At 44.4% G+C, this 24,878-nt stretch overlaps 1 protein-coding gene across 4 annotated transcripts in view; it reads right to left on the bottom strand.

Moving 5' to 3' along the window:
• Positions 1-24,878, bottom strand: part of il1rapl1b (interleukin 1 receptor accessory protein-like 1b) — a 237,163-nt gene that overhangs the window by 107,887 nt on the left and 104,398 nt on the right. For all 4 annotated transcript variants that reach the window (XM_079857724.1, XM_079857726.1, XM_079857725.1 and 1 more), the window contains exon 3: positions 9,982-10,261. In XM_079857724.1, coding sequence (XP_079713850.1) covers positions 9,982-10,261 — 280 coding nt within the window. The remainder of the gene's footprint in view (positions 1-9,981; positions 10,262-24,878) is intronic.

Genomic DNA, 24,878 nt, shown 5'->3' with positions numbered 1-24,878 from the left:
AGAATTTATCACGGATAATTACGGGATGAAGGCAGCTGTTACGTGGGAATAGGGAATCTAGCATTGGTTAAATCATTAATTTTCTCTCAGAATGCCTGCGGACTGCATGGATATTGTGAGTGTTTCCCTCTTCCAACATGGTGTCCTGACCAGGTGTGGAGCAACAAGAGATGTACTTTTAGCTCCATCAACGCCACATTCAGCAGCTTTTACATCTGCAACGCAGCATGCAGTTCATTTCTCTGCTAAAACAGATAGAACTGAGCATTCTTGGGGAAATATTGATGAGATCCTCCTGCGCCGGATATCATAAGCGCTGTCGCGTGAGTGACGCCTGAAGATCTGCTGAAGCCGGTTGGTGTTCGCTACAGCATCTATTTAAATCAGTGTTTTATGAGTGCTGTATTATTTATGACCTGAGGAAGGTCAGGCTCTGCTGGGAGTGGAGGAGACGCACTTTGGACCGATGCATAACTCAAGTGTCCCAGCGCCGAGGCTGATTAACATGAGCTGGAGCCAGTGTTTACCCATAATGCCTCATTCTGGGCCCGTATCCTTCCGCTCTCAGCGATTCAGTGTGAAGTTAGAGCCGGTTCTCTCTCTATAGTGCCACGTCACACAAACACATCAACACTTGCTTCTCTGTCTCGCTTTCTAATGTTTGTTGCTGACTTTTCAACTTCATTAACCCTCTAAGGTCGGCAATCACGCCGGCGTGATCTGCTCGCTTTTTTCCTTATCAGTGCAAAGGAGACTCCAAAATAATCTGTTGACTTTGATATTACAAACAAGTTTCATACATCAATCGATTCTGTTAAATGTGTATTATTTTTGTGTATACTCACAATAAAAACAAAGTGTTGTGCTTTTTGCCAAATAAAGAAAAATAAACACGAAGCGAGTTCTGCCTTCTCTCTGTCAGTGTAGTCCATTCTGAAACGCGTCCGAAAATGAACAATAACTCAGCGAATACTCAGTCAAACAGGCATACAGACACACAGGCATGAAGCTTGAATTCTCTTCTTTTTAATGAAGTAATTTATATAAAAAACAAATATTCTCAGTTCATGTAATCTGTAAGAAAAGAGCGAGATGTCAGTCGTTCTCATCTCATCTAATTATTTTTAATGTGACCCCGCCCACGTAGAGCGCGCGCTATTCAAACGCAAATAATTGAGGCAATCCACGCAAACCTGTGAACGCCCCCATATCAGCTCAAGAAAACACAAGTTTAATCAGATCATTGTAACCTACTTCTTTACACCGTCAAAACATATTTACAAGATAGATGTAAGCAAAATCTTAAATGGTCAATATAAGTCTTCTTCTAAATATATATTTTGTCCTTGCATTCATTCTTGGCTCAGTCAGTGTCACACCTGAATGAATGGCTCATTATGCAGAGTGGGTGGGACATTGTATTCTCAGGTGTAAACTACTCCTCCTTCACGCCCCCCTCGCATATTGGCTTTCCAAGCAAAACCTGTCTTACACAATTTAAATCAATGTATTGTTTTACGTGAACGATAAAGCAAGACTATTTTCACATAATTTTGAAGCCAGAACTCGAAGCGACAACATCCATTAGTCAAAAGTCTTGTGGACACATATTTAGTATGAGTTTTGTGGTCTTATTTCAGCAACTTTCATTTTTATTTTTTTCAATAACCACGCATAAACATTATTCTTTTAAAAATACAAACATCTACATACATGTTGCTCGCATATTATGGTAGCCCTGTTTGTGCTATATAGAGTGAATTTACACCTTTGCCATTATCATGTTTATAAATAACTGAAAAAAGCACAAATGTCAGGGCATGTCAAAACATCCCAAGGGCCCCAAAAACACCTTAGACCCCAGAGGGTTAAAAGTGTAAATTTTCAGATGACAACTAATGCACTGTATAAATTCGACTGCCTCAATAAACCAAATCTCTTTTTACTGATAATAAATAAATCTGATGGTGCCAGATACAGATGAGTGCAGCTCTACACTGCGTCTGAACACAACGACAACAACACAGAACTGTTCACGGAACAAATACACACACCCACACGCAAACACACACACACACAGAGACACAGACACACACACACACACACACACACACACACACACACACACACACACACACACACACACACACAGACACACAATCACAACACAAATACACTACATCAGCACATTGTTAAATGCAGGTCATGAGGTAAAGGGTGACTGTAGCACATATGATTTCAACTGAAAATGAGAGAGTTCAACAAAATTTTAGATATTAAAATTGATATCCTAGCGGAGAGAGAGATTCTCAGTAAATCACCACTTAACGGTCTGTTTCTGACTTTATATATAGTGCAGGTCTGCTGGAGGGGAATAAAGTAATATGCTTGTGTTGTGAATGACAGGATCAGATGAACATGTTTCTCCTGAAGTATAGTTTAAGCTTCACTGAATTTCTCCTTCATCATTCGCTACAGTGTTTCGCTTCGGATCAAAGGGTGTTTAAGTTCAGAGAGAGACTCCAATATCTTCTTTCCTAATGAGGGAACTAATGAGGCATTGACAGGGAACAGCCTTTACCTGCGAGGTTAATGACGTATTACAGCACGTGATGAACAGCCTTATCCTTTTTCTGGTGGATTGAACTCAGTGAACACACATGCTGTTCTCAAACAACATCCACATGGAAGAACCAATGCTTGAGTCTGTCATTGAGTTTAGAGACGTGACCTGAATCAGAAATGTCACTATTGAACCTACAATAAAATAATAGCATCAGAAAAAGTGGAATGAAAGAATCTTCATCTTTATCATCACCATCATCATGTTCTTTTCTCACAGCTGTTATTTGTCTAGATGAGTGTCTGTATTAAGACACCAGACATTCTCTCTCAGGGCGGATGGATGAGGTCTTGTTGATTGAGTTTGTGCTGGTCTTGATTACTGTAAATGACCATCAGCCCAAATCCTCCCAAACCAGCACATTATACAACAACAGACTTCAATGAGAGGGAGACCACAATTTTAGAAAACACAGTGTGTTTTAACAGCTTACAGTAAAAGTTCTCAATCCTTTGTCATGGGCACGAAACACAAGATCCAGTTGCGAATGAAAGATAATTTATTAAAGTAGACAGCAAACAGATCAAGACAGGATGGACTGATGTAAATATGCAGGTCGGTGTTCAGGTCTTGGCAGCCAGGAGACTGCAATAGGCTGAAGTCTGATGACCCTCGTAGAAGTACATCAACAGTGAGATGATCAGAATAGTCCAAGGCTAGAACAACAGGAACTGGAGACAGAAAAGCACTGACAGGGCAAGGAGACAAGGCGTGAGAGGTAGAACGATCTGACACTGAACATGACAAACACAAGACTACTTACAGGACATATAAACGAGCCTCCCTGCGGCTGATCTGATTGCTCGTCAGCGCAGTTGGTAACTAAGCAACGTTGATAGGCAATCAGACCAGGACAGTACACACAAACATAAACAGGCAAACCTGCGAACTGTGACATCCAGCCTCTTTAGATTCACCTTCAATCCTTCATATTTCAAACCTGAATCAGCTGCGTATTCCCGATATGAGTGGATATGAGTGGATATGAGTGGTTCTGAACTCTGGTTCTTCAAATAAAGGTCTGCATTGCAATTTAGAATCTAGAGGCTCGGATCTCGCGTTTGCCGAGGCAGCGAGTAGATTACGGGTCTACTCATGCAAAGTCAGCTCCTGGGGGTGATAGCAGTGTTCACTGAGAAATATCTTGATGCATACATCCGTGTGCTGTCGGATGTTTCAGCCTCGCACCTGTTGACTTTCTTTGCGAGGGATGAAAGCCAAATATATCGTAACGGCTCGAATCTCGCATTTGCTGAGGCAGCGTGTAGATTACGAGACCATATAAATAAATATTAAAATTAATCTCGAATAATGCCTAGTCTCGAGAGGCTGGTTCCCTTAGTGTCACATGTCTGTCCTGTTTTGTTATGCACTTGGGTGTTTTGTTGTTTTGGGCCATGTGCTCATGTCTATTGTCTAGCCCCTCCCATCTTGTTATCTTATTATTGGTTTCATTTGCCCCACCTGTTGTTCCCTAATTATCTGCCTGATTTGTCCCGTTTATAAGCTCCTTTGTGTTTGCAGTCTTTGTCGGATCGTTGTCTTGTCATGTGTTCCTGTTCTCCTGTAACCCGCTTGGTATGTTCCTTTTTGAAGTTCTTGTTTTGTATTCTGTAATGTTTTCCCCCTCGTGGGTTTTGTTTTGTGCTTTGTCTTTTCTTTTATAAATAAATATTATTTCTCCTTGCATTTGAGTTCTCCATTAGTTTCTTTATTGTAACGTGACAGAACGATCCGACCATGTTGAGAACTCAGCAAGGACTTCCCCACCATCCACCAACCCCCTTTGTGTCGTGCCCCCTATACGAACACATTAGCCGTGTTCGGGTCCTAAATTCTCTCCGCCAACAAGGCGCGGACTTAAGGAAGTTTGCGGCCAAATTCCTTGGAGTGGCAGAGGGATTACGATTCAATGATGAGTCTCTAAAGGACCTTTTCTTTTGCGCCCTCGACGAACCCATGGACTGGATACTTCGGAGTGCGTATGATCACGGTACTTTTGGGGAGATGGTGGAGGGTCTCGCTCGCTTGCAGGAGCGAGAGGCCAGGAAGAGCGTCCCAGTTCCGGTGGTCCCGTGTCCAGTGGTCACAGTTCCGGTGGTCCCAATTTCGGTGGTCTCGACTCCGGTGGTCCAGAGACGGAGGAGGAAGAAAGGGGCCTCTTCAACTGACGGTCCAGTGATTCTTAACACTAAGACAATCCCGGAGGAGACTGCGATCACTGACGCACAGCCCAGGCGTCCTGTTCTGCCTGTAGCATTCCAGCGATACGTCACGCCTGCCCAGCCAGAGACTGTTCATGTCACGCCTGCCCAGCCAGAGACTGTTCATGTCACGTCTGCCCAGTCAGAGACGGTTCACGTCACGTCTGCCCAGTCAGAGACTGTTCATGTCACGTCTGCCCAGTCAGAGACGGTTCACGTCACGTCTGCCCAGTCTGAGACTGTTCACGTCACGTCTGCCCAGTCGGGGACTGTTCACGTCGCGTCTGCCCAGCCGGAGACTGTATTCGTCGCGTCTGCCCAGCCAGAGACTGTTCACGTCATGCCTGCCGAGCCTGTGTTCCCTGACAAGATGGCCGCTGTCGAGCCTGTGTCTGTTCCTGAGCCTGAGCCGGTGGCGTCTGTTCCTGAGCCTTCAGTGACCGCGACACTGGCTATTATGGCCACAGCCATGTGGTGTGTGTGGGCTACGCACACACTTGGGCCGGTGGTGTATGTTTCCGAGCCGGTGGTGTCTGTTCCCGAGCCGGAGCCAGTGTCTGTTCCCGAGCCGGAGCCAGTGTCTGTTCCCGAGCCGGAGCCAGTGTCTGTTCCCGAGCCGGAGCCAGTGTCTGTTCCCGAGCCGGAGCCAGTGTCTGTTCCCGAGCCGGAGCCAGTGTCTGTTCCCGAGCCGGAGCCAGTGTCTGTTCCAGAGCCGGAGCCAGTGTCTGTTCCTGAGCCGGAGGTTCCAGTTCCAATGCCTGAACCAGTTCCAGTGCCCGAGCCGGTGGTGCCAGTTCCAGTGCCAGTTCCAGTGCCCGAGCCGGTGGTGCCAGTTCCAGTGCCCGAGCCGGTGGTGCCAGTTCCAGTGCCCGAGCCGGTGGTGCCAGTTCCAGTGCCCGAGCCGGTGGTGCCAGTTCCAGTGCATGAGCCGGTGGTGCCAGTTCCAGTGCCCGAGCCGGTGGTGCCGGTTCCAGTGCCCGAGCCGGTGGTGCCAGTTCCAGTGCCAGTTCCAGTGCCCGAGCCGGTGGTGCCAGTTCCAGTGCCCGAGCCGGTGGTGCCAGTTCCAGTGCCAGTTCCAGTGCCCGAGCCGGTGGTGCCAGTTCCAGTGCATGAGCCGGTGGTGCCGGTTCTAGTGCCTGAGCCGGTGGTACTGGTTCCAGTGCCCGAGCCGGTGGTACCGGTTCCAGTCCCGCCCTGGCCGCCCGAGGGAGAGCCTCCGCCCTGGCCGCCCGAGGGAGAGCCTCCGCCCTGGCCGCCCGAGGGAAAGTCTCCGCCCTGGCCGCCCGAGGGAAAGTCTCCGCCCTGGCCGCCCGAGGGAAAGTCTCCGCCCTGGCCGCTCGAGGGAAAGTCTCCGCCCTGGCCGCCCGATGGACGGTCCGTTCCTCCCTGGTCGCCCGATGGACAGTCCGTCCCTCCTGTCCCGCCCTGGTCTGTCTCTCCATTCCCGCCCTGGTCTGTCCCTCCCGTCCCGCCCTGGTCTGTCCCTCCTGTTCTAGTGGAGCGTCTGGTAGCCGCTCCTTAAAGAGGGGGTTATGTCACATGTCTGTCCTGTTTTGTTATGCACTTGGGTGTTTTGTTGTTTTGGGCCATGTGCTCATGTCTATTGTCTAGCCCCTCCCATCTTGTTATCTTATTATTGGTTTCATTTGCCCCACCTGTTGTTCCCTAATTATCTGCCTGATTTGTCCCGTTTATAAGCTCCTTTGTGTTTGCAGTCTTTGTCGGATCGTTGTCTTGTCATGTGTTCCTGTTCTCCTGTAACCCGCTTGGTATGTTCCTTTTTGAAGTTCTTGTTTTGTATTCTGTAATGTTTTCCCCCTCGTGGGTTTTGTTTTGTGCTTTGTCTTTTCTTTTATAAATAAATATTATTTCTCCTTGCATTTGAGTTCTCCATTAGTTTCTTTATTGTAACGTGACACTTAGTAGATATTTTAAAGCATGGCAAGACCTGCCAAATATTTCTCCTTGGGTCCTGCGCACAATAAAGAAGGGTTACAGGCTGTAGTTCGATTCCGCCCACCGAAAAATCAGCGGGTGGTGTGAACTGCAGTCGACCCAGTGCAAGGTCGGGTATTGGAACAGGAAGTAAACTCCCTGCTGGTAAAGGAAGCCATAGAGCGTGTTCCTCCGCCGGACAGGGAGTCCAGGTTCTACAGCCGCTACTTCATAGTTCCCAAGAAGGATGGGGGGTTGCGCCAATTTTAGATCTAAGGCACTTGAATCAGTTTCTGAGAAGATTCAGGTTCAAGATGCTCACTATTCCCATCATCGTGAGTCAGATCAAATCTGAGGATTGGTTTGTCACGATAGATCTAAGGGATGCATACTTCCACATATCCATCCTTCCATCTCACAGGAAGTTCCTGAGGTACGCTTTCGGGGGCGAAGCATTCCAATATTGGGTTCTCCCATTCGGCCTAGCTCTCTCCCCTCGCACATTTACTAAATGCATGGATGCAGCTCTAGCTCCGCTGAGGCTTCAGGGTATCAGGGGGCTAAATTATATTGACGACTGGCTTATTATGGCCCAGTCACGAGAGCTGGCAGTTCGGCATCGAGATGTCATCCTTGCCCACATCCAGAGCCTGGGGTTGAGACTTCACATGAAAAAAAGCATGTTGGCACCAGCCCAGAGAACCAAGTTCCTGGGAGTGGTGTGGAACTCGGTCACGATGCAGGGACAATTGTCTCCTGCACGGATCGAGTCCATCCTGGTCACCGCGACCAGGAAAAAGCTAGGCCAAGCCATCACTCTAAAACATTTACAGAGTGTTAGGACTGCAGCGTCCAACGTCATTCCATTGGGCCTGCTGCACATGAGGGCCCTGCAGTGGTGGTTGAGGGCGAACCCATTCCACATGATCAGGGTTATGCACAGATGCCGTCGTTCCCTATCTATGTGGAAAAAAGCTTAGTTTCTGTCCCAAGGCTCAGTGCTGGGAGCGTCATGTCGCCGGAAAGCCGTTTCGACAGATGCCTCCCTCACGGGCTGGGGCGTGGTCATGGATGGCAGGGCTCTGAGTAGCTTCCTCTCAGATCTCAGGGGTCACCACATAGACAATGTGTCAGTGGTCTCCTACTTTTTTCATCAGGAGATTCTGAGATCGCGCCGTCTATCCAGATTGGCACATTAGATCCTCCTGTGGTCCCAGGGGAAACTGTTATCTCTCAGAGCAATGCACGTCTCAGGGGACCAGAATCAGAGAATCACAGAGAATGGAGACTTCACACCGAGGTGGTGAAGTCGATATGCGAGAGGTTCGGCCCAGTGGAAGTAGATTTGTTCGCATCTCGAGGGACGTCCCACTGTCCACTGTGGTTTTCTCTCACCCATCCAGCCCCATTGGGGTTGGATGCCATGGTACAGACGTGGCCGAGGCTTTTCCCCCGATCGCTCTGCTCCCGGGAGTTCTGGAGAGGGTCCGTCGAGACTGGATCAGCCTACTTCTAGTAGCCCCGTACTGGCTGGCCCGAGTATGGTTTTCAGACATCATAGCACTCCTGGCAGGCCAGCCTTGGCAGATCCCTCTGAGGAGGGACGTGCTTCCGCAGGCCGGGGGCTCAATATTCATGGAAACTTTGAGCTTGGCCCCTGAGGGGGCTCAGTACCTAGAGGCTAGCCTGCAGACTGGAGTGGTTGAGACCATACTTAGTTCCAGAGCTCCTTCCACGAGGAGATTGTACGGCCTAAAGTGGAATGTGTTTCCACTTGGTGTAGAGAGCGTGAGGTGGACCCAGTTAACTGCTCGGTTGGGCTTCAGTGCTGGTGCTCCTCCAAGATCGCTTCTCGGCTGGTCTTACCCCGTCCACACTAAAGGTGTATGTGGCTGCCATTGCAGCTTTCCACGCTCCTTTGTGTGATGGGCCTCTGGGGAGACATCAGCTGGTCGTACGTTTCCTCCGTGGGGCTTGGAGGATGAGACCTGAGGATGAGGATGAGTTCCCACATGGGATCTGGCAGTGGTTCTCGAAGGGCTGGTCGAGGCCCCCTTTGAACCTCTGGAGTCGGCTGAGGTCAAGAACCTTTCCCTCAAGGTAGCTTTTTTATTAGCCATTACTTCTCTGAGGAGAGTAGGAGACCTTCAGACGCTCTCTATATCTCATGGGTGGCTGGAGTTTGCTCCAGGCGACATTAAGGCTATCTTGCATCCCAGGCCGGGCTATGTGCCTAAAAGTGCCATCTAATGTGGCACGGCCTACGGTTCTGCAGGCTTTTCATCCTCCACCTCACGTGACGGCGGATGAAGAAAGACTTAATTTGCTCTGCCCTGTCAGAGCTCTCAAGATTTATGTTCAGAGGTCTTCCTCATGGCGGAAGTCAGACCAGTTGCTGGTGTGTTTCGGGTCGCACAAGAAGGGGCTTCCCGCATCCAAACAGACCATCAGTAACTGGATCATTCAGGCTATCTCTATGGCCTATAAGGTGCGCAGCTTGCCTTCACCTTTGGCAATGAGGGCTCATTCAACCAGAGGCACGGCATCCTCTAGAGCCCTCCTTTCAGGGGCCCCGATCCAAGAAGTGTGTGATGCAGCTGGATGGGCCACCCCTCAATACTTTTATCAGATTCTATAGCCTGGACATTCCTTCTCCACCAGGCACTCTAGTGCTCTCGTCCTAAGTGTGCCTGTGCACAGCTTCACACTAGGACAGGCAGGGCTCATTGTGGCATAGTGGGTACTCATTCTCCAAAGTGTCATCATCGACGCAGTTCAAGTTCCATCGAAAGGGAACATCTCGGGTTACGACTGTAACCCTTTTTCCTTGAGAGGGGAACGAGACACTGCGTCCCTCTTCCAAGCCTTCCCCTGCCTGGGAGTGACTTGCTTCATCACAGAAGCTGATGCTGTTGTGTGCCGGCGTCCCTTTGTAGCTTGCATGTATGCCGTCACATGTTACGTCATGATCCAGAACCAATCAGGTTGGATTAGTTTCATTCATACTTCAGATGCGTTACGCTAAGGGCATTCCCCAAAGTGTCGTCATCGACGCAGTGTCTCGTTCCCTTCTCAGGGAACAGGGGTTACAGTTGTAACCCCGGACGTTTTCTGGTCAGACGAGGAGGCTGTGAGAAGATCTGATGCTGTGCACTGCAGTGTGTGAAGATACACCTTTGACACAAGATCACACACACACACACACACACACACACGTACCTCAGCACGCAGGAGTAATGTCCCGTGTCCTGCAGCTCGGTGGGCCTGAACCAGATGGAGTCCTCCTCTTTGCTCATGCGAACCCCGTCGAATGAGATGGGCTCCTCGAAGTCCCCGTGGCCCGTGCTCTTGTACCACATCAGACTGAGTCCAGCGCTCTGGGCGTGTGTGTAGTTCGCACGGATGTATCCATAAAATAAAGCACATTTAATCCTCACAGGCTCCCCAAGCAGAACTTTGTATTTCAGGTAGTCCACAGACCAATCCGTACAGCCGTCCACTGCGGAGAGAGAGAACAGAGAACGCAGCGTTAGCAGAACTGGACCGATACTGGACATGAGACAGCAGAACATGAGATATATGAAATAATACAGTCAGATAGAGACCAGAGCCAGGCACACACTCTCTCTCTCTCTCTCACACACACACTCATGCACACTCACACACACACACACATGCACACTCACACACACATGCACATGCACACTCACACACACACATGTGTTACTGGACATGTGTGTGACTTGAAATTAAACTGTACAGCAAACACACGGATCAGAAACACTGGACTGAAAAACGGCTCATTGACAATCGCTGCAGTTTTTAGAAACCCTGCTCTGTCTACGTAACGTGTTGGGGATTTGCTCAAAAAACACTTCAGGCTCATCAGTCAGTCAGAATCACATGTACAGTAAAGCACTGCAGCAGGAGTTCGCATTAGCCTCTCAGGGGTTCAGGAACACTGAACTGTAGGAAACCAAAGGAGAAGAACCGGAGGAACGGGATGCAGAAACTCATCCGCAGAACATGAGCAGCTGTTCATCACTGAGAAACAGTCCAACTGACAGTTCAGCTCAAAACACACACATTTCTACTGAAGAACTGATGTAAGAGCTTGAATAAATCTGCTGGCCTGATATTAAACCCACTGGAACTACACACACTTACAACACCATTTCAAAACACACTGAGTCAGCAAACAATGTTCTGTGGAAACTGGAAGCCCGTCACATGTAGATGAGTTATAAACTCTCGACAGTCCACATCGTCTCACATATTAGTAATTTGTCATTTAGAAGCAGATTGTGTGTTATTTCTAATGTTATCAGGACTAGTGTAAATGTCCAGCATCTCTCCTCTATTCTCCCAGGTTCAGTGTGTGTGAAACAGCTGCTGAGAACAGATGCTGAGAGGAGACAGGCCCGGATAATTGTGTCTCCCTCAATGTTTGATTTACTAAAGAAACAGCACAGCAGCTAATTAACACTGAGAGAAGCGTGTCGCATTATTTATCCCTCGCTTTCTCTCTCTCTCTCTCTCTCTCTGCCAAATCCCAGAAATAAAAGAGGACGACTGGTTTCCACTGAGGAAACCAAGAGCTGCTGTGTGAAGGACAGTGGACACGTCTCAGTGTATAGAGTGTGATGGGGGAATCTGGGAAACGGGTGAACGGGAGAATCTGGGAAACACAGGAATGGGAGAATCAAGGAAACGCAGGAATGGGAGAATCAGGGAAACACAGAAATTGTAGAATCAGGGAAACACAGGAATGGGAGAATCTGGGAAACGGAAGAATGGGAGAATCTGGGAAACGGAGGAATGGGAGAATCTGGGAAACGGAGGAATGGGAGAATCTGGGTAACGGAGGAATGGGAGAATCAGGGAAACACAGAAATTGTAGAATCAGGGAAACACAGGAATGGGAGAATCTGGGAAACGGAAGAATGGGAGAATCTGGGTAACGGAGGAATGGGAGAATCTGGGAAACGGAGGAATGGGAGAATCAGTGAAACACAGGAATTGGAGAATCTGGGAAACATAGGAATGGGAGAATCTGGGAAAGGGGGAATGGGAGAATCTGGGAAACGGAGGAATGGGAGAATCTGGGAAACGGAGGAATGGGAGAATCAGGGAAACAGGAATTGGAAAATCAGGGAAACATAGGAATGGGAGAATCTGGGAAAGGGGGAATGGGAGAATCTGGGAAACGCAGGAATGGGAGAATCTGGGAAATGGAGGAATGGGAGAATCTGGGAAACGAAAGAATGGGAGAATCTGGGAAACAGAGGAATAGGAGAATCAGGGAAACGGAGGAATGGGAGAATAAGGGAAACGCAGGAATTGGAGAATCAGGGAAACACAGGAATGGGAGAATCAGGGAAATGGAGGAATGGGAGAATCAGGGAAACGCAGGAATTGGAGAATCAGGGAAACACAGGAATGGGAGAATCAGGGAAACGCAGGAATGGGAGAATCAGGCACACGGAGGAATGTGAGAATCAAGGAAACACAAGAATGGGAGAATCAGGGAAATGCAGGAATGGGAGAATCTGGGAAACGCAGGAATGGGAGAATCAGGAAAACGCTGGAATGGGAGAATCAGGGAAACAGAGGAATGGGAGAGTCAGAGAAATGCAGGAATGGTCGAATCAGGGAAACGCAGAAATCCCTGCTGGTTTTGGCAGGAATCTTTTGAAAGGGACGGAGATGCCGCTGCTGTTAGGCGACATTTACAAACACTGACAGCAAAAAAAAAACCTCTTATTAAAGTGTAACGTGTCTCTGTTGCTATGGCAGTGAGAGGGGGCTGGTTGCCGTGGCAGCCTGTGGGGGGGGGGGGGGGGCATGGGTGTAACTAATTAAGGTTCATTGCAGCAGTAAAAAAAGCTCCATGAGGATTTTGCAGTGAGAAAAGATAGTTAAAACATGATCATCTGAGTTAATAATCCTACTGTACGGTGTGTGTGTGTATCACATGACTGTGTGTTTCTCCTCTAAACATCATTTTGAAGGATCTAATGAAGCATCAGCACTGGGTTCAGGACCTGAGGCTGGATTCACAACAATCCACTGAAGAATTTTTCTCAATGCAGTTCTTAAGATTAATTCTGACACTGGGTTTACACCAAATGCGACAAAAGCAAACAGAAGCCATTATAATCAGTTCTGCTGTGGCCGACAGTGTTTCAGACGTTCTTCACGCGCTGCTTCTGATATGAAGGACCAATGGATTGGCAATGGCCGCTTTGTCACATCCACTGTCGACACGGTGTTAGAAATTCGTAAGTGCATTTCTTTAAAAAAATTGTAAGAAGCTCTCAAATATTTACTTAAGAACATCTTTTCTTAGGAATAAATAGTGTAATACAACAAATTCAATCCTGACAAATTTGAATGATACATTTATCTATTCAGCTCAGCAAGTGCCTCACGATCATATTCTTTTGCTACAGGACATGAGAAGTGTTCATTTAATGAATTTACTTGCTTAAAGCTATTTGACTAATTTGACCTGGAAGAAAAGACAAGAAAGAAGCCCTTCAGTTGGCAAGAGCAGATCACACCTGAAACACAGCAGGTTATCCTCACTTTAAGCTGTTATTTATGCTGATTTTTAAACTCTTTCCCCGCCAGCCTTTTTGATCATTTTCTCAAAATTTTCATGGCCCCCAGAATATTTTGTTGTATGAATATCTGAACAAGCAATATATCAAAAGAAAGAACAGAGCCTTTGATTTTAAACAACGACAACAACAACAAAACGTTTTATTCTAGCTTCATGCATTCTTTTTTATCAACACTTGACTGTGGGTAAGTTTCATAAAAAAACACATTTTGACCAAAAAGCTGAGAAAATAGTGTTTTTGTCAAAGACTTCATCCGGATGGGACTCAGAGCGATAATCAAACACAGATGGAGTCGATCGAGTCCATCAACACCTCAAAGCTTCAGCTTGCAGAACACAGTCACTTCATGCACGGCATAAACGTTGTAAAAACATCCTGTGGGCAACCAACAGCTTTTTCATTTAAGATCTGGATGTTGAAAATGTCAGTAGTGTAATTGAGGAGATAAAGCTGAGAGAGAGAGAGAGAGAGAGAGAGAGAGAGAGAGAGAGAGAGAGAGAGAGAGAGAGAGAGGGGAAAACAAACATCGTCTCTCGCAGGGAAACAGATTCAATTAAGGAGTTTCTGTGGGAATGTTGTCAACATACTTACAGGAGACAGTTATTATTTTGTGCTCATCATTCTTCTCATTGCTCATTATGGGATGTTGGGCTGTTTTGGGCCGTTATCATTCATTTTACAAACGTGTTTTAGCAGCTGAGTTTTATACAGTCTCACTGGCAGCACACACACACACACACACACACACACACACACACACACGCAGCTCAGCTTGATTACACCCAATTAACTTCCCTCCCGAAGCGTGTGCTCGAGGCGTGTCGCTCCGCTCAAACACGGACTGATGGACGGATGGATGGAGAAGTGTGTGTTTTCAGAATAGAGGACTCACTCAAGTGTGTGGCCTATTCAAAAATGCAAGAAGAAAGTGTGAGAGAAATTGCTTTTAAAAGGTTTGTTTGCAGCAGAACAATATGAGCTCAGGCTGTACAGCAGGAGCTGCGGATCGACAGGCAAACAGGGAACACATGATGAATTACTGGAAGAATACATTAACCTAACGACTGAAAGCGCACAGCTTCCATCACAAACCACCGGGACTTTTGCTGTGACTTGGATTTGTTGCTATTGTATTAAGGTATTGTTTACTGAGGCCTGTTTTGTAATATTCATAAGCAATAATATCAATTAATTAATTAATTTAAAAAATCACCTAATGGGAAAAAAGTGATGGGACGCAGATTACAAGACAGTGTGTGCTTTTGAATATGACCAATGACTTTAGAAATGAGCATATATATTTTTCACAAAGTTCAAATGAATTACTGAAACCAGCTGGACTTTATAATGCCAGATAATAGAACACAAGCAAAAATGATGCAAATATATATTTAATAATGAACATGAAGAAAAAAACACTAACCATAACACTAACCGTACCTAACAAACCCATCACACACACACACACACACACACGAGTGTCTCATGTGATGATGTGCATATGTCCAGTGATGGTCTGTCAACAGCTGCTGTCACTACACATCTCACTCACACACTGCTGTGAGCAACACAACGGGAGCCGACCGGCACGTGTGTGTGTGTGATACAGGAACCCACATCATGAAGAAATCCAAAGAGGCTTAATATAAGAGTGTATCTAACGGAATAAAACACATGAAAGATGATCAAAACATCTGATCCAATAGTGATTTTAATTGCATTCTACAGTGTGTGCATAATTATTATGTAAGTTGATATTCTGATAATTTTTTCCAAGCACATTTGACCAATTCCTAACCACATCAATGTTAATAACTATTATTAATTTTTATTTAGTAATTAATAATTCATTCATTTTTCATTTATAAGTGATATATAACTGTTAAGGAAGGCTGGAAGTGAAAAACAGCTTATATTCATGTGTGCATAATTATTGAGCAAGTTTTCTTTTACAGGTAAAATTGGCCAAAAAAGAGATTTAACTAACACTGAAAAGTCAAAAATGATTAAATGCTCATGTTTATAACAGGCTTTATTACGGAAGCCCTGAACCGCAAGGTGAGAAAAAAAATAAAGAAAACTTATCTCGTTATTTCGACTTAATAAGTCGTTATTTCGACATAATATCTCGTTATTTCGACATAATAAGTCGTTATTTCGACATAATATCTCGTTATTACGACATAATAAGTCGTTATTTTGACATAATATCTCGTTATTACAACATAATAAGTCGTTATTTCGACATAATATCTCGTTATTACAACATAATAAGTCGTTATTTCGACATAATATCTCGTTATTTCGACATAATATCTCGTTATTTCGACATAATATCTCGTTATTACGACATAATAAGTCGTTATTTCGACATAATATCTCGTTATTACAACATAATAAGTCGTTATTTCGACATAATATCTCGTTATTACAACATAATAAGTCGTTATTTCGACATAATATCTCGTTATTTCGACATAAATATCTCGTTATTTCGACATAATAAGGGGACATTCTAATATGCATTAAGCTACATTTAGCGTTCTTATAATGAGTTTCTATGGGAGGAAAATGCTTAACGTCAAATTAAACGCTTTGCGTTCATATTCTGGACTTATCTGATTTTTGTAGTAGCATATACCCTAGCTCTTTATGTCGAAATAACGACTTATTAAGTCGAAATAGCGAGATAAGTTTTCTTTATTTTTTTTCTCACCTTGCGGTTCAGGGCTTCCGTACTTTATAGAGAGACGGGTCGAGAGACTCTTGAAGCACCAGCACCTCATCCTCTCGATCTTCCAGAATCTGGGAGTTTTGGGGAGTTGAAGTGCATCTGGCTCATTGTTAGTAGCGGCTCTCAGTTCGACTGTCTAAACTGGTCCTGAACCGAACTGGTGCTGAACCGAACTGGTGCTGAACTGAACTGGTGCTGAACTGAACTGGTGCTGAACTGAACTGGTGCTGAACTGGTGCTGAACTGAACTGGTGCTGAACTGAACTGGTGCTGAACTGGTGCTGAACTGAACTGGTGCTGAACTGAACTGGTGCTGAACTGGTGCTGAACTGAACTGGTGCTGAACTGAACTGAACTGGTGCTGAACTGAACTGGTGCTGAACTGGTGCTGAACTGGTGCTGAACTGAACTGGTGCTGAACTGAACTGGTGCTGAACTGAACTGGTGCTGAACTGGTGCTGGTGCTTCAAAACTCTCTTGACTCGTCTGTCTGTAAAGCCTATAAAACACTCTTCATGTATTTCACACTAAACACTACAGCTTCAATGTGGGTCATATTTCAGGATTCTTTACCTTAGCAAAGTCTCTGAGAGTCTTTCACTTCCAGCCTTCCTTAACAGTTATATATCACTTATACATGATTAAATATTAAATTAATAGTAGTTATTAATATTGATGTGGTTTGGAATTGGTAAAATGTGCTTGTAAAAAAATATGATCAGAATATCAACTTGCATAATAATTATACACACACTGTAGGTTTACATTTGATCAGGACTGTAATGCTTTACTGTTTGAACTACAGGAATGTAGCTTAAACACACACACTCACTCTCTCTCACACACACACACACACACACACACACACACACACACACACACACACACACACACACACACACACACACACACACTCTCTCTCTCTCTCTCTCTCTCTCTCTCTCTCTCTCTTAATATTGTTGAATATTAAATGTCCCAAACTAAGCAAGGCAAAAGCCAAGGCAACAGTGGCAAGGAACCAAAACTCCATCAGTGACAGAATGGAGAATAAACCTCGGGAGAACCCAGACTCAGTCTCAGTTCTCCTCGACGAGCGAACAGTGTGTGATTATGATCCAGCAGCCTTACAGGTCAGAGGTCAGAGGTCAGAGGTCAGACTGGATCAGAACATTCAGAATATTATCCAGTTCCCTCTGGTTGGAAGTCAGAGTCTCTCACACACACTCTACACACACACACACACACACACACACAGAGAAATGTCCAGTACTCCGTCAGCAAATTAAACCTTTAATGTAAATTGAGTTTACAGTAAATCTTCTAGTGGCAAAAAAAGATGGATGAAAATGAAAATTGCTCTCTTGGCAATAGTTACTGACATTTGCATATACATAATTTATTCTTCAGGAGAGAGTGAAAGAGAGCGAAGTGAGAAACCAGGAAGAGTGAAGGAGAGCCTCATTACTGGAGGAAGAAGACCAGAGACAAACACACGATTCAACATCCATCAGCACTGAACACACACACACACACACACACACACACACACACACACGCACTCACAGACACACACACACACACACACACGCACTCACAGACACACACACACACACACACACACACACACACACACACACACACACACACACACACACACTCTCTCACATACTCACAGACACACACATATACTTACACATAATCTCTCACATACATACACACACACACACACACACACACACTCTCTCACATACTCACAGACACACACATATACTTACACATAATCTCTCACATACACACACACACACACACTCACAGACACACACACACACACACGCACTCACAGACACACACACACACACACGCACTCACAGACACACACACACACACACACTCACAGACACACACACACACACACACACACTCACAGACACACACACACACACACGCACTCACAGACACACACACACACACACGCACTCACAGACACACACACACACACACACACACACACACACACACACACACACACACACACTCTCTCACATACTCACAGACACACACATATACTTACACATAATCTCTCACATACATACACACACACACACACACACACACACACACACGCACTCACAGACACACACACGCACTCACAGACACACACACGCACTCACAGACACACACACACACACACACACACACACACACACACACTCTCTCACATACTCACAGACACACACATATACTTACACATAATCTCTCACATACATACACACACACACACGCACTCACACGCACTCACAGACACACACACACACACACACACGCACTCACAGACACACACACACACACTCTCTCACATACTCACAGACACACACATATACTTACACATAATCTCTCACATACATACACACACACACACGCACTCAGACACACACACACATGCACTCACACACACACACACACACACACACACACACACACACACTCACAGACACACACACACACACACACACACACACACACACACTCTCTCACATACTCACAGACACACACATATACTTACACATAATCTCTCACATACATACACACACACACACACACACACACACACACACACACACACACGCACTCACACACACACTCACACACACACACAGACTCAAACACACACTTACTCTGCTTAGCTCTCTAAACTGGGTCAATGTGTGGATTTCTATTATTTTTATGTACAGTTATAGTTATAAACACAGTCATAACCCTAACAGGAAATGTCCTGCATTTGTAAGTTCCCTGGAGTCTCAGGGCCAGATGTACTAACGCTTTTGCGCCCACTTCAGGCGTATTTGTTTAGCAAAGTGCGCATAAAACCATGGCGAGGTATGTACGAACGGGAAGCACCGAGATGAAAGCGCAGACTGCCTGTCGCGGGAATTGAAAATGGCAAAATGCGCTTTTCGTGTCATGCATATGCATTCATGGGATGGTCAAGGGGAAAGTGGGAGTGTCACATAAAGAGATGGGAGGGGAAGCGTAAACTGCGCCTAATTATGTATTCCGCGTTATGTACAGAAAAAGCCGGTGAAAGCGCGCCTCTATTTTGCGCTGAAAATTCTCCGCCTCTTAAAAGCAGGTGTAACTTAGGAAGCGGGTTTCTGGCATATGCCTCCTGGTGAAATGGCAGCAGTAATCCGAGCAAGACGAAGATATAGGCTAAGCAGACGAGCTGAAAAGATTTTTGCCACAAGAATCACACTTTTTCAGTTGAGGGAAAACGAAATCATTAAGCGTTACAGATTAAGCAGCTACGCAATATTACAGTTACTGGAAGAAATCAAAGATGACATTGAATCTCCGACTCAGCGTTCACATTCCATTCCAGCAGTTGTTAAACTCCTCGCTAAATTACATTTATTGGATCAGTTTAAACAGTTATAGCATCAGCAGTGGGAATATCGCAGTCTGCGTTTAAATACGCGCAATTTACGGTATAGTGGGTGGGGACAGGCGCTGGTTACCTGATGAACTGCAGGTCTGGTACATAACACGCACACTGTGATTTCACATCAAGCGCTTTCTGCGTCTTGGCCATGGCGCTATTAACGCTGCGTTCACAAATGTACGTACATCTGGCCCTCAGTCTCGAGCGTCTGCTCTGTTTGAGCTGATCTCAGAACAGGTTCTCTGATGCCTGACCGGAACGAGTGACATCTGAACCCCAGCAGATGTTAGGAGCGCTGGACTCAAATCCTCAAATCCTGCAGAAACGCTTCAGAAACGCAGAGAAACACGAGAAGCTCAGAAGCGTCGCCCCGAACCGGTTCTAAAAAGATCCTGTAATGACTTCAGAGTTCAGAATTAATTCAGAACAGTTATAGAAACCATATTTCCCCTGCTGTGAGAGAAAGGGTGTCAGGACAACAGCTCTCTTTCTGTCTCTCTCCCTCTCTCTCTCCCTCTCTCTCTCTCTCTCTCTCTCTCTCTCTCTCTCTCTCTCTCTGTCTCTGTCGCGCGCATGTGCGGAGTGTCTGTGGGGAGCGTGTGAGTGGAAGAGTGTGTGGCGTTGAATGAGTGAGTTTTTCTAATTTTCTCTTTTATTGCGGCTTGGTTGTGTAAATCGTTTGTTTGGCAAGTACAATATTGAGTAAGTAGAGACGCTGGCCGATATGGCGGCATCTCAAAGTTTAGATAACTTAACGCGGAGCATGGCATTAAAGTCATCACTGCAGAGCGTTGTTCTGTTGAAGATTGCACAATCGCAGTCGCTGAAGTAGTTGGATACTCTAGTATTTTGTCTGCAGCTAGAATGAATAGTGTAGAGAATTTTTTCACTATTTTTTTGTGAATCACTATTTTTTTGAATAGTGTAGAGAAAGTTAATGATGTTGTAGTGAAAGGGATTGTCGTCAACAGTGCGTTTACCCCGGTAATGCCTTTAGTCCAGCCGGCTAAAAGGATTACGCTTTCAAATGTACCGCCATTCATCAGAGATGAGATGATTGAAAGAGAATTAATGAGACATGGTAAAGTTGTGTCTAAGATCAGGAAGATTGCTTTAGGGTGTAAGTTACCTCAGTTGAAACATGTGGTTTCATTTAGAAGACAGACATATATGATTCTAAAAAATGAAAATGAAGAGCTAAGCTTAGCCATGAAATTTAAGGTGGACAATTATGATTATGTGATTTATGCAATGTCAGAAAGTATGAAGTGCTTTGGCTGTGGGCAGGAGGGACATATAATTCGTGCTTGTCCTGAGAAGGTTGATTCAGTAGTGCCTCTAAATGAGAATGAGAATGAGGAGCAGACAAATGTGGGTAGAAATGAAGAACAGGGACAGTCAGAAACTGGTGAAGGATCGAGTGCTGACACAGAAAAGGGAGATATTAAATATTAATGAAGTTGAAAAGGAAAACTTGGAAGAGGTTGTGAATCAGGATAAAAAAGCAAACATGAAAGAGTTTGAGGCAACTGATCCTAAAGTGGTTGTAATAGGAGGTGAGGAAGATATAGAAATGGTAGAAGATGAAAGTGTGTTTAAAACACCTGCAATTAAACGGAAATTGAAGAAAAAAGGCTGTGGGAAGAGAGTTAGGAAAGAAACTGGAGATGAAATATCGGGAAAAGATGTTGGAAATTCTGAGATTCAGATGGAATCAGATATGAGCAATGTTGATGAGTCTCAATCCGCCCCAGAAAGTGGGAGTGATTCTTCAGGATCTGTGAATTCAGCCTCACAAAAAAGATCCGCTAGAAGTGATTATACGATTGAGAAAATAAGAAAATTCTTACAAACAACTAAGGGAATGAAAGGAGTGAGAGTGGAAGAGTATTTCCCGGACCGAGAATTGTTTGTTAATTCAGCTAAAATGTCAATGAAAGAGAAGGGTGCAAATAGTTTGACTGATCAAGAGATTTACAGATTGAAAAAAATTGTGCAAAAGACTAAAATGAATATACTTAATGATGAATTTGAAACAGAATGATTTCTTTATTTTTCTTGTGTTGTATTTTTGGTTGTTTTGCCCAATTTTGGTCTCTATTCATACATTTATGAGCACGCTAAGATTGGGCACACTCAATGTAAATGGCGTACGAGAAAGTGGGAAGAGAACAAAGCTAATTGAATTAATAAAACAAAAGAAATATGATGTGATGTTGGTTCAAGAAACCCATAGTGATGCAAAAAATGAGACTGGAAAATGGGATGGGATGGAGAAGTTATTTTAAGTCATAAAAGTTCATCTAGTGGTGGTGTAGCTGTTCTTTTTCAAAAACACATGAAACCTTCATCATATGAGGTTGAACACATTGTTGAAGGGCAACTATTGAAAGTTAGAGCAAAATTTGAAAAATTTGTTTTAGTTTTTGTAAATGTTTATGCTCCTGATTGTGGTCCTGAGAGGGTTTATTTTTTGAAAAAATTGAATGATGCTCTTTCTAGTTTGGAACAAGAAGAGTATATGTTTATGGGAGGAGACTTTAACTGCACAGAAGATGCTAAAGTAGATAGGAACCATAAAGAGCCCCATATTGCATCTCAGCATGAAATGTTGAAACTCATTTCTGAACATGATCTCTATGATATCTGGAGAATATTGCATAAGAATGAAAGACAATATGCATGGGCACAGGCAAGAGAGAATTTAATTACTTTGGCTAGACTTGACAGATTTGATTGTTGTAAGCATCATTTTAATGTTATAAAGAAATGTGTGATTTTACCTGTAAGTTTTTCTGACCACTGTTTAGTTGAATGTAATATTTATATAGCAAATATAAAACCCAAAAGTGCTTATTGGCACTTTAATGTCTTATTGTTGCAAGATAAGTCATTTATTGAGACATTTACATATTTTTGGAAGCAGTTTGGGTTGAAAAAGCATGAATATAGATCTTTACGACAGTGGTGGGATTGTGGTAAAGTGGAAATACAGCAGCTGTGCCGGTAGTACACACTCAATGTTTCCAGGGACATTTCCCGGTCAATGAAAAACCTGGAGATTGAAATTGTGGAACTGCAGAATTCAACAGCATCCACAGGAAACCAAGGGCATAGTGAACTCCTCAAATCCAAAAAGAGCAAGTTAGATGAACTGTTAGGTGTTAAAGCACAGGGCGCATTGGTCCGCTCTCGATTTCAGAGCATTGAGCAGATGGATGGCCCGACTAAGTTCTTCTTTGGTCTAGAAAAAAAGAATGGTCAAAGTCGTTATATTCACTCGCTATACTCAACAACTGGAACAGACATAACAGAGCCTAATGAGATTAGAAAAAGGGCGGTGTCTTTTTATTCAGAATTGTATAGGAGTGAGAGCCCAGATGTGGATGAGCCAGTCAATGGGTTTCATACAGGGTTGCCAAAAGTGCCGAATGAAGTGAATGCTGAACTTCAGAAGCCCATTTCCACAGGAGAATTGCAGATTGCACTGCGGAGCATGGAATGTGGCAGGGCACCTGGAATGGATGGTCTCCCCATTGACTTTTACAAGGCTTTTTGGGCAGTAATAGGGGATGATTTGCTTGCAGTACTGAGTGAGAGTCTGGCTGATGGCTTGCTACCACTGAGCTGCAGAAGGGCAGTCATAACCCTGCTGCCAAAAAAGGGAGATTTGAAGGATATGAAGAATTGGCGACCCGTTTCACTTCTGTGCACTGATTTGAAAATTGTATCTAAGGTTTTGGCAATAAGACTGAGGGAGGTGGTTGGTCGGGTCATTCATCGCGATCAGACGTACTGTGTGCCTAAGAGGTCTATCTTTGATAACATATTTTTGATTCGAGATAGTTCGGAAGTCTCTAGGTTATTGGGTTTAAATACTGGTCTTATTTCTATAGATCAGGAAAAGGCGTTTGATCGGGTTGAGCACGGCTATCTCTGGCGTACACTGGAGGAGTTTGGGTTCAGCTCAGGTTTTATTGCTATGATCAGGGTCTTGTATCAGGACATTGAGAGTGTGCTGAAGATAAATGGAGGTTTGTGTGCACCTTTTAAAGTTAAAAGAGGGATCAGACAGGGATGTGCGTTGTCAGGAATGCTGTATGCCTTGGCGATTGAACCTTTGCTGGTAAAAATTAGAAATAATATTGAAGGCTGGTCGATACCACAATCAGGTGAAAAAGTTAAATTATCAGCTTATGCTGATGATATTATTGTTATGATTAAAGATCAAAATGATATACTGATGTTAAAGAAAATTATTGATGATTTTGGCATTATTTCTTCAGCCAAAGTAAACTGGTCTAAAACTGAGGCATTGGTGTGTGGTAAATGGGATGGAGATCCTCCTAATTTACCAGGAGGCCTGTCCTGGAAAAATGATGGAATTAATTATCTGGGAGTTTATCTTGGGAATGATTCTATGTTACAAAAAAATTGGGAAGGTATTTTAGAAAAAGTAAAAGGGAAATTAGAAAAATGGAAGTGGCTTTTGCTGAAGATGTCATTTAGAGGGAGAGTTATAGTTATTAACAATTTGGTTGCATCAATGTTATGGCATCGATTGACTTGTATTGATCCTCCTATTGGGCTTTTGGCAAAACTACAAGCCATTATAGTAGACTTTTTCTGGAGTGGATTTCACTGGATTGCCCAGAGCGTACTGTTTCTCCCCACGGAGAAGGGCGGACAAGGACTCATACATCTGGCCAGCAGAAGAGCGACTTTTCGGTTGTTGTTTCTACAGAGATACTTAACGGGACCAGAGAATGTGGTCTGGAGGAAAGTAGCTGATATAATCTTTAATCAAGTGAGTGGATTGAATTTGAACAGACTTTGGCAAACTAGAGTTTAATACGTCGATTCAATTCTACAAAGGACTTTTTAATGTTTGGCAACTTTTTAAAAAAACAGAGGCAAGACACAACATCTCTGTACTGGCTGCTTGAGGAACCTCTTGTTCATGGAGCGAGGTTGGATGTGGCTTGTGAAGCCACACCAGGACTATCTCAAATACTGTGTTCATCCAAAACATTAAAGTTACATCATTTAATGGACATTGGTGGTCCTGAGCTATGTAATTCTCAAGCTGTCGTCTCTCATTTGGGAATTCAATCTGTACGACAAGTTGGAAAAGTGTTAGATTTATTATTGCAAAGGTTGACAGTAGAAGAAAAAATGTTGTTGAAAGAATATTATAACGGCAAAGTGGTTTATACTACTTCAGATCCATTTCCAATCATTTTAATTACTCCTGATTTAAAGGGTTTAAGTGAGTTTTTTTTGGATTTGGAAGGTCTGGAGAATTTGAATTTTCAAG

This window comes from Squalius cephalus (assembly GCF_949319135.1).
Source record: "Squalius cephalus genome assembly, chromosome: 22".
Lineage (NCBI taxonomy): Eukaryota > Metazoa > Chordata > Actinopteri > Cypriniformes > Leuciscidae > Squalius > Squalius cephalus.
Note: the sequence above shows the minus strand (reverse complement) of the source record. Positions and strands in the feature narration are given on the sequence as shown.